Genomic DNA, 15550 nt, shown 5'->3' on the forward strand with positions numbered 1-15550 from the left:
AGTGATTAAGAGCAGACATTAAAGAGAGAGGAGAGAGGGATGGTGCTTGGGGAGTAGGGTGAAAAGAGGAGGGGGAGGAGGATGCGGAGGAGGAGAGGTGCTATTGTGTAAGATCTTGTGTGTGTGTGTGTGTGTGTGTGAGTGTGTGTGTTTGTTTGTGGCCACAGAGAGAGAGATGGGCTAGGACAATACGTGGCTGACTGGCTCCAATGTAATTCATTCATCATTGTAGTGTGTGTGTGTGTGCGTATGTGTGTGTGTGTAAGAGAGAGAGAGAGAGAGAGAGAGTGAGAGAGAGTGAGTTGTGGGGGGTTTGTGTGTTTGTGTGTCAGACGGTATTCCTGCTTGTCTTGCTCCACCAGTTAAGTTAAATCAGAGGCAGCCACTGGCACACTGTGGTGGTCTCTCTGTCTGTCCTGCTCTGAAAGCATCAGCAGCCTCCTGATTCAGCACCACAGGTAAGAGCTCACATTAACTCGTTTTCAGGAAGATGTTTAACCAACTTTTAAAAGAGAAATGTAAGGCAGTCTAAGTCTATGAATACTTTAACTGTAACTTTCTGTAATAGCCTCTCTCATTGGATAAGCACATTTGAACTCTTTATGGCTGCTTTTAGGCATTTCTAATGTTCCAACGCCGACGCAAAAAGGCTTCAGTATCTGTAAATATTTATCTCACAAGCCCTTTGTTGAAAATGGTTGATATTTCCTCTGGAACTCACACACGAATGCATAGAACAAAATTACATATTAGATGCATTCACTGATGTGCCACCTGTCGTAGCTGTTTGTTCAAGTTGTTCAGGTGAAAGTCCTGTGTGCGCAGAGCCTTCGAAATTACTGCAGCTGTGGTGGTATACTGATGGGAAGAATCCAGAGCTGCATTATGCAAACTATACTAAGAGATTTTGAAGTCTATATTAAAGTTTACATTGTCTCATATCCCGAAAGAGAATTTGGATCCACTTCCTGATAAACAGTAGCTTTGCGCTCCCTCGAAATCCTCACTTAGTGAGGAATTTACTTCCAAAACAGGCAGGGAAAAGGGGGGATAGTGAAGAAAACCATGGAATAGCAGGGACAGATGACTGAAGAAAGGAGATATCATTTTCAGCCTTGTTAGTGTGAGAGACAGGTCTAACGTGTTGAAGAAGAAATAGAGAGTCTGGAGAATGAACATGAGGAAAAGAAGTTGTGGCTCCAGAGTGAAGGCTTAAACCAAGAGCTCTGTATAAGTTTGGCTGTTATAGGTGCTTACTTTTCTGCTTATGTTTCCATGTTGGAGACAAAACGCTTCTCTTTAGAGCCAGTATACATGTTAGTTAATATGATCTCAGGTTATACAGTGAAATGATCTTCTCACAAACTATCCCGAAGATTATAAATAAATAGGGGAGGAAAGGGTTTATAATTTGCGATTGATATTGTAATCAAAGGCTCCGTAGGCATATATTTTATAAAATACAGTACAGGAAATGAAGGCTGAAGTTTGTGCTGTCACGTGAAGTCACATGAAAGTGAAGTTTTGTAAACAGAAAAAATGCAGACATGGTTTCTGAAGCCAATATTTCCATTAGCTCCTCTCTGGCAAGGAGATGTCAAGTCCTCATTTAGTTAGTTCATGGACACTCTCTCTCTCTCTCACACACACACACACACACACACACACACACACACACACACACACACACACACACACACACACACACACACACACACACACACACACACACACACACACACACACACACACACACACACACACACACACACACACACACACACACACATGATCGAATCGCCTGTTCTTTCTATTTTTGAACACACATGTATAAAATGCACATATTTTCAGTGATGGAGGTAATTAAGTACATTCATCAACTATTGCACTTAATTACAAATGTGAGGTACTCGTACTTTACTTGAGTTTTTCCATTTTATGCTACTTTATACTTCTACTCCACTACATCTCATTGGGACATGTACTATTTTCTCTTCATTTCTCTGACAACTTTAGTTAGTTACTTCTCAGACTTTTATTTTGTAAGATTTTACATACAAAACCAATTATTAATTCATAAAACATAAGAACGCATCTTATTTTGTACGTAAACATATTAAACTATCCAACAGCATAAAAATAGACAAAATGAGCTTCACCTCATTGGGAAATACACATGAAAGAGTAAGTTATTACAATCCAATAATCTAATATATAATAGTTTCATAATAATGATTACTTTTGACACTTTCTTACTTATTTTAAGGACCTGAATACTTCTGCCACCTTTTTAAATGGAGAAGAGCGTCAACTTGATACAGTTGGTTTTAAATTGCAATCAACTTTGTTGCAGTTCACCACTTTAGCAGTGAGTAAGTTTGCTCTTGGTCAAGTTTCCTACTTCAAAAACCCTTCAGCAGACGCAAGACCGTGTAAGTTGAGACAGAGGAGGAAATGAGTTGTAAGAGGCTACAGTTGGGGTGCACCGCACTTATAGGCACTCATATTATTACTCTACAAGTGAAGTAATGGTGACAAATTGAGCTGTACTGTCATTTCAAGACGGTCAGTTGTTAGTGCTGGATGTTTAATCTGTACAGTATTCCTATAAAAAAGTGTGTTGTTGCAAAAGGTTCTGTTGACTGAACAGGCCTGAAATGAGGCCTTAATGAGAGGATGATCATGACGTTGGTGGCTGAGGTGGTGTGTTCCCAGTAAAATGAACCTCACTTCATAATGGGCTGATATAAATCATTAACTCCATCAACCAGAGATTTTAGTGGCTCTCTCTTTGGGCAGCCAGATGGTGGTGCTCATGTCAGAGCAGCCGGCTGCCCTCGCAGCCTCAGATAGCTCTGTTGATGGGAACCGTGATCCTATCCAAACTCAGTCTAACCCGGCTGTGATTTGAAATTCTCCTAGGTTAAGCTTTTTAAGCAATTCCCATGATCCCAGAGGGGGCTACATTTAAATGCCCTGAAATGGGGTTAGAAATGGAATGCTGCTACTGCAGTGTCACTCAGGAGTGCGCATCTACACTGTGGAGCAAAAAATGTCTCCAGACTTCCTCCAGATTCTGATTTTATCATCATTGTAAGCAGCTATATGTTTGCAAACAGCGCAGAGCCTCGCAGTCCATTGTCTCGTCCGAGAGGATGCAGCTTGCTCATGGACCTTGTGAAGTAGGTGTTTACCTTCCTGTCCGTGGTCACCCAGGGTTTATGGCCGTCATTCAGTAATGTGCCATCTCACTCCCGAGCTATAGCTCACTGGACACAGCCTCACTAAATCACCTGCTTCCGAGTCACCTTCTGTCTGTGCCACATCACCTTTATTATAGGGCTCACTTACATGTATAGGCAGCAATAACTTTCAGCCTTGTTTATATTCGCTCCCCACACACGTCCACTCGCCTTGAGCATCTCCCTCATGGAAAAATACAGGCAGTTCGAATGCCAGCCTCTCCAATAATGGTAAAAGGCCTGTGGTGTCCAGTTCCGCCCATATTTCCATGTGTGGTCATCAGAAATTGTCTAAGCATCAAGAGATTTTCTGCCCTAAAGTGTGAAACTGATATGTGTTTTGTCGCTCTCTTCTGTACAGTTTAAATTTACAGCTACCCACTGTTATAATCATTATAGAAAGAAAACACATGCACAGTAAATCCAAGCGATGACATCTGTGTTGGTGCTTTACCCTACCTACTGCACTGGGGCCTGTGCAGGAAACTTGCATAGATATTTCATTATTCTGTTGCCCTTGGCACCCACATATCTTCCACACTCAACATCCCCACATCTGCAACCGATACGGTACTTGCTTTAGTGCGCTGAGTTGTTTTTTTTTTTTTTAAAGAATTCATCCACTGAAACCTGGTTGAAATGAATAAAATAGTTCAGCTGTCAGGGCTCACACTGTCTTAATGCCGACCAGAGGGCAATAGGAATGGAGGTAAGGCAAGATTTTTAGACGTGCATTAGTAGCTGTCCACAGTACTGTAGCAGTCCACAGTAGCTGTACGGGCAACTGGATTTCTGAAAAAGAAAAAGGCAATATTTGTACATGCACAATAACTCCATCATGATATCACTACACTGTGTCAGCTGTGACAGCGAGAGAGTAAAATATTGACGCTAGAATGCCATCTTGTGGCTGCTTAGTTTAATTAAACTGGTATTCCAGTTTGATAATGGCACTGTATACAACAGTCATTCTATCTTTATTTTTCAAAATAGTTAACTTCATAAAACAAAAAACAGCCCATAAAATAGTTTTTTTTAATGATTTGCTGTTCGCCCACTTCCGAGCTCCAAATTCAGAGCATGTTTTCCTCTGGCATCTGTTTGGTTTTAATGCAACCACAAACATGTTGTCATTTTCATGTAATTAGTAACAGAAACTATCTTTGAAGCTATTATAATAGAATATATGAGTCTTATGCTAATATTATTACATCAGCCCCACTAATGACACTCACAGAGCCATTCTACTAAACATAAAGACTCTCAACAAAGGAGAGAATTTGTTTTTTATTCCCATCTTGCATTCTGCTGGATACAAATGAAGCAAAAAACTAGCCCTGAGGCAAATTTTCCACAGCATGCAGGTTTGATTTTCTCACAGAGCAAAGTTTCCACAGAGCCGAATCCCTGCTGTCCTGTTTGTTTAGGTGTGTGCTGATTAGAAGTTCTCATGCTGTGTACAATGTATCTCCGCACACCGAGGGTTTGAAACGTGACATGTCTTTTACAGTGACTGGAGCCTCAACTCACTTTCTCTCTCCTCCCTGCTCCCTCAATACCTTAGTGTTTAATGGTGTTGTTATCCGAGCTCGCACTTTGCCATACAGTCTTCATTAACACAGGTCGTAACACGAGGCATAAATGTTCTCCTTCCGGGTGCTGACAGTCCACCCAGATGGACGGACCATTTGATAAACACAGTACTGTTTTACTGTTGCCATTCATTAGCCAAGAGACGATTTAAAGGAGAAGGGAGAATGCAGGCTGTCTGAATAATGATGTTTCAAAGGGCATTTTTGGAATATTGAATAACATGCAACATCTGTTTCTCATGGCTTCTTATTTTACAGAAATAACATAAAGCGTCAGGATGGCTTTAATGTGCAGGTCTTTAATGAGTTGGTGTAGGGTGAGCACTTTCATTGGTGCTCGTGTGGATTAGCGTTTATGGGCCATGCCAGCGGTAATGACGGCTCTTCCCCTAGACTGCCTGTGACATTTTTGTTGTGTTTCTTTTATAGAACTCGCTGAGGCCCTCGCCCAAGGCCTGTATCAGTCACCACAGACGCACCCTGCCGGCAGGGCCCCCTGTTTCAAAGTCCCAGGATCTGGCACTAAAGAGGGAAAATGCAGAATATAACGGCAGGAGCGACAGACGGGATATCACTGACATGCGGCATGTCTGGAAGCCATGAATTCATCTTCACCCTGGTACCCATCGTCTATGGCTTTATCTTTGTCATCGGCATTGTCGGAAACAGCATGGTAGTGGCTGTCATCTACTGCTACATGAAGCTCAAGACGGTGGCCAACATATTTGTGCTCAATCTGGCTGTGTCTGACCTCACCTTCCTCATCACTCTGCCCATGTGGGCCACTTTTACCGCCACGGGCTATCACTGGCCCTTTGGAGGTTTCCTGTGCAAGGCCAGTGCAGGGCTGGTGATTTTTAACCTCTACACCAGCATCTTCTTCCTTACAGCACTCAGCATTGACCGCTATCTTGCCATTGTCCACCCAATGCGATCACGCAGGTTACGCACTGTGGTGTACGCACGTATCACCTGTGTAGTGATCTGGCTTTTTGCCTTTTCACTGAGTGTGCCAACAGCAATGACCAGGGATGTCCACAACATCACAAACTACACTACAGTGTGTGCCATTTTGCATCCGACCATTGAAAATGCCATGAGCTTAAAAGAGCTCCTGCTGGCCATCAGCCTGATGAAAAGCCTGCTGGGCTTCCTGGTGCCCTTCATCATCATCATCACCTGCTACTGCCTCATCGGGCGGGCGCTGGTGGGGGCGAGGCACATCCAGAAAAGTTCCCGTTCACGGGATGATGAAGTACTGCGCATGCTTGCAGCAGCTGTCCTGGCCTTCTTCCTGTGCTGGGCACCCCATCAGGTGTTCCACTTAATGCAGATGTTCACCCAGCTGACACAGGTGGAGAACTGTGCCATCCTGGAAATCATTGACACCGCCATGCCCTTCACCATCTGCATTGCCTACTTCAACAGTTGCGTTAACCCTATTGTGTACGGCTTTGTGGGGCACAACTTTCGCAAAAACTTACTGCGTCTGTTGCGCTGCTCTCCAAGTGGAGCTCCAGGGCCTCACCCGAGCATCAGCTCCAAGATGAGCGCCCTCTCTTTTCGTGCCTCTGAGGCACTGAGCCTCACAGCCAAAAGCAAAGCCTCCTCTGACGTTAAGTGAAGGAAAATAAAAGAGTGTGGGTACAAGTTGTCTCCCCTCTCTGTGGTTAAAGGGCCGGGGATGGACATTCCATACTTTTAAAACCCCAACTGTATTACCAAGCACTGAACCATGCAGAATGGTTGAAATGTTGTATTCATGTCCCTCTATGAGTCCAGGAGACACTCACTTCCTTGTGTACAATGCTTAACTGCAGAATAATTATTCATAAACCATCACGTCACACAATACAGGCTCATCACATTCATGCAGGCAAATGTTTCTCTCCAAGAAATGTGAATGGCACTGAGTAAAAAAAAGTAAAAAAAAAAAAGAAAATCCAGGATTTAACTATATAGACGCAAGAAAAGATTTTAAATAATTACATATACCATATCCTATTATTTATACAAGATATGCATGTACTGCAGGATTCTGTCGCTGGTGTACCTTCAGGATACAGTGCAGTGATATATTGTCCAGTGAAAATCACTCTGTGTGCTCAGCAGGTCTTTCACCAGTTGGAACAGTGATCAAGTGCTAAGCAAAGATGCCAAAGCTATATATATGTATATATATATATATATATATATATATAAAATATTGGCCACCAATGCATGCTGTGCCAGCCGTCATATACGTAGATGGAACAATTTGTAGCAAAAATGTGATGTAAGTTTATATCAGTTAATAACATATTTGACTATGATAACTTGTGCTGTATACTATATGTGGTTAAGATTGAAATGTTGTCAGTCTGGGAGTAACATGCTGTATAAATAAGTGCTACACAAACACTCCAGGCAGGGGGATCATTGTCAATATCTCTGGTGGTTGTCTTTGTAATATTTAAACATGTTGATAGATTTTTTTTTCCTACTCTGTAAATGTACAGTTTGTGAGTATATGAAAATATGAATAAAATGAAAAAATGCACTGTACCAAGTTGATTTCTTTATCATCTTAGATCATCCGGATTACTTATAAAATTGTGTCATTAGATAACATCCAGAAATTGATGTAGATCAAAGTTAATCCGAGTTTAAGAAATTTAAGTGACCTTGGTTCGATGTTTCCCTGAGCACCTCTAGCGTCTATTAATCATTGACTTAGCCTCATGCAGTCCCCCATTCCTCCACGTAGCACCTAAAAGTAACAGGTGGCTTTTTTGGGAGGATGTATGACATGTTGCTGCATCACAGACGGGGATTGGTGGATGGGCGGCAGGTCGGGCTTATAAGTGCTGTCAAACGGTGAGTTCAGCCTCACTGACAACATGAAGGTCCTCCTGCTTCTTGGATTGGTGGCTGTTGCCGTGGCTGACATCACTCGCTTCGAGGGGTAAATCTATAATCTTTGTTCAAGCAAAAAGACATTATATTTCTGTCAATTATGTGTAGCACTATTTCTATAAAACTGTCTAAAAAGTGCCAATCATGACTTTGCATGAAGCAAGCATGATGACTAAAACTGCGCTAGGACTCTTCACCTGTCTGCTATGTGTTTTAGGAATGTATGGGTCAGTGTTAACTAGTGGACCAAGTGAGTGCTGTACTGTACTGTATAGGTCAGAATTATGGTCCAACGTAACTAGCCTCACTGAAGAAAAGGTACTGCCATGGATACCTTCGTCTGGTCAAAGTGTTTGAAAACAGGAAACCACACCCATATTAAGACATCATGATGGCAGCTGTGGTTCAATTTAAACAGGGTGATAAAACATACAGAAAAAAATCAACAAATAAAGTATATCAAAAGTACCTCAAATGGAAAACAATAGAACATCAGCCATATTTCAACATGTAGGTGTATAGGAGATCAAAATTAGAGAACAAATTATAAATACTTGATTTATTCTGAAATATGGTTATTTTTTATTGATCAGCTGTGGCTATACCACTGCTGAACCGGCACTTCAACAAAAACCTTTACTTTGTGAAAAAAAAACAGGGAGTAATTTGAGAACCATTGTGTCAGAAGAGAAGATTTCACCAATGTCTTCTTAGAGATACATATGTAGCAAAAGTGAATAGGAAGTGTAGAGGCTGTTGCTTTGAATGACTTCAGCACAGGACATCACTAGTTTCTCACACTGCTCTGGTTTGATCTTGGTCCATTCTCCTCTCGTGTCCTCCACAGTTCTATGGGTCAATATTGTGTCGATATGTAATATGTGGTTTCCATTTTACAAACATTTTGACCTGAGGAAGATCCATGTAGGATTGAAATATTGTCCGAATTGGACTTTTGTGGCTTGGAGTAAGTTTGCAGGCCTTTGTTTCGTCCTCCACAAAGCTGGGTCTGTCCGATGTTCCTGCCTGTTATAGGGAAGGTTTTCGTTGCCACAGTACTCTACGGGGGAATCGTTGGGTCTATGTAAATCATAAATAAGTCATAGAGTGTGGTCTATACCTAGTCTGTAAAGTGCCCTGAGATAACTTTTGTTATGATTTGGCACTATAAATAAAATTGAATTGAATTGAATTGAATTGAATTTTACTTTAGACATCCTTGCACCTACTTGATGTGCATAGAATACCTTCAACTCAATGCTATTAGACAAGTGAGAGTATATTAATTTCAATATTAATGACAATTTCTTAGATTTGCTGTTAAAGCAAGAGGTTGTCATGTTTATAAAACAGGTTTTTCAACATTGTCCTCAGACAGAATGAAAAACTGAAAGCTACTTCGGTAGTATTGTACAAACCATTATCCTCAAAGCAATTTCAGTCAAAAACAACTGGACTGGTTGTTTGTCCAGTTGTTTTTGACTGAAATTGCTTTGAGGATAACGATGACCTGGACGAATGAGAACATTCACAGGCTTCCTGTACAAACCATTAATCCTTCAACTGCTGTAAGGCCTCCCAAAAAAACTGGACCACTACAGCTTTTTGCAGCTTCAATTCAATTAATACAAACTATATTGTGAAATGATTTAAGAAGTGGAATTGAACATGTAAAAAACAATCACAACACATTTAATTCTTTTGGCTAGCACTTGTGCAATTTGCATTTTCTATATATTTTACTATGCAGTATAAATATAGAGAGAGACTGCCCAGTAATGTGAACAACACTGTGGCTATTGTACTGTATTTCTGATTTCTCTTTTTCTCTTCCCTAGAGATAAAGTCTTCCGTCTGAAGCCTGTGCTTGATGACCATGTGACCCTCATTAAGGACCTAGCTAAGAGCATCGAGGTAGCTTGCTGCCTCCTCTCACACACCCACACCTTATAATGCGTTGCTCACTACATGGGTTTAATTTTTTGATAATGGGGCAAGTGGCCAAATGGGACCTACTATTTTGGGTCAGTTTACTACACGTTCAGACATGCAAATCATATCTTATTGCACCTCTTTTGAATGCATGGATCAAATACTGTCTACACAGCTAGATCTGTGGCATCTCATATTCACTTCACAGTAACAATGTCTTTCAGCTCATCGTCAATTGAGAGGCTGAATTTTGGATTTCACATCTGAATATCTCAATATGCTCAAGTGTTTGACTTTGGCGCCATCTGCAGGTTGACTTCTGGAGCCCTGAGAGCGCTGAGCTGGTCACCATCGACATTGATGTGGACATCCATGTGCCTGCAATGTACCTGGATATGGTGTACACCATCCTGCAGCAGAATGACATCGAGCACGAGTAGGTCACCAGGCAAATATGCAAAATGAATATTAATCTGAACACAAGGTTTTATTGTGAATGTAAAACTGTTTTGGTAATGAATCCCTCTTCAGTATCCTTATTGAGGATCTGCAGTCTGCCGTTGATGCCCAGGCTGACAACAAGCCCTCTCCCAGAGCCCACAGCTACACCAAGTACAACAACTGGGACAAAGTAAGAGAAAAAAAGATCAGTTGCAATTTGAATGGACTATTACCTGTTCCTATTTTAACTCCTTTTAATTTCAGGTCCAGTCCTGGATCTCCTCCATTGCCTCCTCCAATCCTAATCTGATCAGCAAGCAGGTTATTGGAAGCACCTACCAGGGACGCCCCATGACCGTCCTCAAGGTATTTAAAGACTTATCTGCTATATCGATCCCTTGTGTGAAGAAGTTCGGTATAGTATACCACTGATTATATCTAACAAACGATATCTTTGAACAACCACAGCTCGGTAAGAAATCCAGCTCCACCAAGCCCGCTATCTTCATGGATTGCGGTATCCACGCTAGGGAGTGGATCTCCCCTGCTTTCTGCCAGTGGTTTGTCAAGGAGGTAAGGAAAACACCAGGGTGGGCATGACAAGCATACAAAGACTTCTACTAATAACAGCACAAAAATTGTATCTTCCTCAGGCTCTGTCCACCTATGGCAAAGATACTCAGATGACCAGCCTGCTCAACCAGATGGATGTCTTTGTTCTGCCCGTCTTTAACATTGATGGCTACGACTACACCCACAAGAGCGTACGTTCTAACTTCAAGCTTAAGCTTATAGTCCCGCCCAATGGAGATCACGCTGTCTTGTTTATCTTAAAGAATTATTTGATTTGATAAATGCTTGCCTGACATGTTTATTTTGTTTTGGGGGACTTTAGAACAGGATGTGGAGGAAGACTCGCTCCAGGAAATCTGGATCCAGCTGCATTGGTGCCGATCCCAACAGGAACTGGAACGCTGGATGGTGCAGTAAGTGCAACATAAACATGGTTATATCTTAAAGGGGTTTTCCAGCGATTTTATATTGCACTTCCATAAAGATGGGGTTTATATGTGAAACAGATTTCTATTTTTAAACACCCAAAATCGGCCTTGCACAGGCTGGACTTTTAGTGCCTAGTATGAGTCACTCCCCATAAAATTTGAATCCTACATTTCCCATAATGCAACTTTTATTATTTATTTCATTAAAAACACCCACATCTTTGAAATTCAAATTTTTTGCAACTGTCAGTCCGTATAGTACTCAAGTAAATTGAACTTCATGTGTAAAAGCGCTCCTTTAAGTGTTGTCACAATGCATTTGAAGATGTTTTTTGATTGAATTGAATTATCTATTATTAGGTTTTCAACAATGTGATTTTCCCCACAGCCACTGGAGCCTCCAGCAACCCCTGTAGCGACACTTTCTGTGGGTACAAACCTGAGTCTGAGATCGAGGTCAAGAACGTTGCCGACTTTATCCGCAGGAACAAGTCCATCATCAAGGCCTACATCACCGTCCACTCCTACTCCCAGCTGCTGCTCTTCCCCTATTCCTACACCTTTGAGCTGGCTGCACACCACAGTGAGCTGGTAAGTCGTTATCTGACATAAATGGCGTATTGCACATACAGTACAGCTGACTAAGGAAAGTGACAACATAAATGAACATGCTTGGTGAGTCACAATGACTGTATAATTATTCGTCATGACAGTGTAATATGCATCGCTATGGTGTGGCGGCCTTGTTTATACAGTTTTAATGGAGTTGTATGCATTGGGAACGCAATAACAATAGATGAACTGCATAAAACATAGCTATGTTACATTTATGATCAATCTGGCTCTTTGTATACTGATTATCAGACAAGTATCAAAGGTAAATAAGGTACTGCAATATAAGTATTGTATTCACAATACTAGATTCACATTTTTTGGGGGGGGATCACATTCATGAGATGCAGATTTTATAATTGGAAGCATTTCAAGTAAGGTGTGCATCTCAATTCAAAGAGTAGCAGCAAATCAAAAACTGACAGAACAAAGGTGTAATATAATAATAATGACTATAATAGGAACTGATTAGAATATCGCTAAAAGTGTTTCCAAAAGCTTCAGCAAGAATTCAAACCAGTCCCATAATGACTCTAATCTAAAGACCACACTTAGCTGCTGCAAATCATTTACTCTCAGCTCATATGCCTCATTCTCATGGCTCTTTTACCTCTCACTGGGGTGTACAGTTAACACTCACACCCCTGCTCCAGCTCTCACACTAACTGAAGCAGATCACATGTCTCTGTCTCTCTATTACTCACTCGTAATTTAAACTCTCTGCTGGCACTTCACAGAACAAAAGAGCTCTGGGGATCCGTCATAACTCATATGTTCTTCCAGAAATATCATTTCCTGTTTGTGCATTTCTCTAGGGGTTTAATTTCCTGTTGGAACTCACTGAAGGGTTTTACTAGTGTCTGTAATATCAGTTTTTTAAAAAATGTTTAAACAAGTGTAATGGACATTGAAGAGCAAAAACAACATGTTTACTCTTCTTACTACAAGCTGTATTTTAATAGTTGTTTGGTTATTTATTTTTCTTTAACTTTCTTATACAGTCTTATTAGTTTATTCAACTTTTAAAATCATTACTAATATAATTTTATACACAGATCAAACGCTGAATTCATAAGCAGTAAAATGTTATATTGCCTAATTGATTACACTCGAGTGTTTTGATGATACAGCCTTACTTGTTATGGTACGACCAGTACTAACTTGTTCTTTGATGTGGTCTGAAACTCGCAATTTCAGGAATAAAACAGGCTCAGATATGTCAAAGTATTAAGTTACATAATAAAAAAAAGTCTGCTGATTCACCCTTTAACACATCTGACTTCTGTTTCTTATCTGTAGATGAAGGTTGCTGAAGGAGCCTCTGCTGCTCTGCGCAGTCTGTATGGTACTCGCTACACCAGTGGACCCGGTGCTGCAACCATCTGTAAGTACAGCAAATAATGCAGCTGCATTGGTCTCCATGGGAATATAGTGTATTGGAGGAAGCTTGATATTTTATTTTCCACCTATTATTAAATGCATTATGATGTGTTCACAATGCTTAAACCTCCTTTGAGAGATGGGGAATTAGCTATCACGAGTGAAAGCTATTTCTAGCAACAAAGGATTTTTTCTGGCCCCTGAAAGCAGTAGTTGTATGAAAACACATCCATGCTGTCCCAGGTCATCAGCATATGCCTCTCTGAATAATCCCCCTCTCCTTATCTGCCCTCAGACCCCGCTGCTGGAGGCTCTGATGACTGGGCCTACGACCTGGGAGTGAAGTATTCCTATACCTTTGAGTTGCGTGACACTGGTCGTTATGGCTTCCTGCTGCCCGAGTCTCAGATCAAGCCCACATGCGAGGAGACCATGCTGGCCGTCAAGTACATCGCCGCCTACGTGCAGAAGAACCTCTATTAAAGAGCGGAACTGCCAGGACCCCTGCCAACTCAGCTCCTCTGTACCAGCCCCCAGCCCCTCCAACCTCTCAGCCATCTCCAGCCCGTATCCATGGATACAGGCACCACCTGCCATGTTTCCTCGCTGTGCTTGACAGAATGTCAAGATGAGTGCAAACAATAAAATCAATGATCCATCCCCACACCCTGAATCAATTTTTTATGTGTATATGATAATATAGTGTCTGATGAACTGAGCCTTTGTCATTTGTATGAAAATATAAAACAAAACAGTATATGTATGGTGAATAAATAATAAATAATAATAAACACCTCACAGCCATCACTATTAGGCCAGAAGCCTTGTGTAAATATAAAAAAATTAAAATAATTTGCTTTAAAAAACTCTCTCATGGCCCAAGAAAACATGGTGAAAAAACTGAAACCCATCCGTGTGTTCCTCTGAACAATTCTGCGTATATTCTTAACTATAGACAAATGCTTTTATTTCAAAAAAGCACACAAGACACAAGAACAACTACTTATCTACCGTATCAGGCCCTTTGAACCATGGTGATCCCTCTCGTGCAGCTGGCACTGTTCCAGTGGTAGAGGTTGGGCAGCTGGGGGTATCTCTTAAGGATTTTAGTCCAGCAGCACAGCACGTGAAACCCACAGAGCTGCTCCTTGGCAGCATCCCCACTCTGCCAAGCATTTGCCTGAGTGGATAAAATAAAGGAGCCAAAGACCAGCAGGGAGTTTAACTGCACTGGCACACATTTCTGAAGCAGGAGGTTGAGTTTCAGCCATTGCTTTTGTGACATTATGACAAATGCAACTTTATAAACATTTGCAAAATCAAGATTTCATGTGATTCAAAGGTTGTTTTTTTTCCTATAGGCTAGGCTTCCTAACCATCCCAAAAGGGGGTCATCCCTATGTTCCAGGGGTAGTATGTTCCCCAGGTCCTATGTTCCCCAATCGGAGGAACCTCTTGCCTCCGCTGATTAATTTAGCATTTTGTTAGGGCTAGGTTAGGGTCAGAAGTATGGGGTAGTGTTAGGGTCTATACAGTATAAGCCTTTTTTTACAGGGAATTTGGCCCCAATTGTGGAAAAAATAAAAGACCGGGGAACATCCTACCTTTTTCTTAAAAAAGGGTCAGATGTTCCCCGGTCACATACAAAGCAGGGAACATAGGACCCAGGGAACATAGGTACGCAGTCATGCAGTTATGGTAATATCCCATTAGATGTGCATTTAAACTACACTCACCTAATGCTGCTTTTTATTTAAACGTAAAAAAATAAGATACAGTTGACCCCCATTCCCCTAAGTATTAGACCCATGTCCAAAACACCACTTCATGTGAGGATTAACTCAAGAGCTCCACTGAGACCACTAAAAATAATTCACTGTTGTGTAACACAGTACAGGAGGGCCGGGGAGCTCCACAACTGCCCCCGTTTGTCTCGTCACCGTCTTGTTATACTGTCTTTATTCCACAAGATGGCGACAAAACACTAAACGTTTAGTATGGAACATGTTGTCCCTGTTCTCAGCACCTCATCAGAGCATCACCACCATCTCTTTATTGTCATCAAGAGTAAAGATGACACCAGCCAAGGAAGCGACATGGCGGCTGCTCGAAAGGTCAAGGCTGCAGGGCGGTGTCGTGACAATGTGAAATTATGTTTGACTCAAGGTTAGTGAGCAAAACAAGAAAACTTTAACTTACAAAAAAGTCCCAAAAGAATAAAGAGTCTGTTATGAGTGAATGAAACAAATGATAGCTACATGTGCTTCTACATTTAGCCAAGGCGAGGCAAGCACCATTCAACAACGAGGTAATTCAGAGTCCTTTACATAAACCGTTAAAAATCATTGGAAAGAAACACATACAATTAAATATAGATACATATTTATATGTATAGAAATAGTAAACAAGCACATAAAAACTAAAACCAAGAATACACTGAATACTTTGTAAACCT

The 15550-nt window shown here is 41.2% G+C and overlaps 2 protein-coding genes across 2 annotated transcripts; both read left to right on the forward strand.

The window, feature by feature from the left end:
* Positions 1-242: 242 nt before the first annotated feature.
* On the forward strand, positions 243-7366 carry agtr1b (angiotensin II receptor, type 1b). The gene is made up of 2 exons (XM_083935969.1): positions 243-458; positions 5264-7366. The coding sequence occupies exon 2, from the start codon at positions 5370-5372 to the stop codon at positions 6456-6458; it is 1089 nt and encodes a 362-aa protein (XP_083792095.1). The 5' UTR covers positions 243-458; positions 5264-5369; the 3' UTR covers positions 6459-7366.
* Positions 7367-9580: 2214 nt separating this feature from the next.
* Positions 9581-13696, forward strand: cpb1 (carboxypeptidase B1 (tissue)). Its single transcript, XM_083935971.1, has 10 exons — positions 9581-9643; positions 9973-10097; positions 10193-10292; positions 10367-10468; positions 10571-10675; positions 10756-10866; positions 10998-11088; positions 11492-11694; positions 13015-13099; positions 13391-13696. The coding sequence occupies exons 2-10, from the start codon at positions 10045-10047 to the stop codon at positions 13576-13578; spliced, it is 1038 nt and encodes a 345-aa protein (XP_083792097.1). The 5' UTR covers positions 9581-9643; positions 9973-10044; the 3' UTR covers positions 13579-13696.
* Positions 13697-15550: the final 1854 nt, after the last annotated feature.

This window comes from Echiichthys vipera (genome assembly GCF_963691815.1).
Source record: "Echiichthys vipera genome assembly, chromosome: 21".
In the NCBI taxonomy this organism is placed as follows: Eukaryota; Metazoa; Chordata; class Actinopteri; order Perciformes; family Trachinidae; genus Echiichthys; species Echiichthys vipera.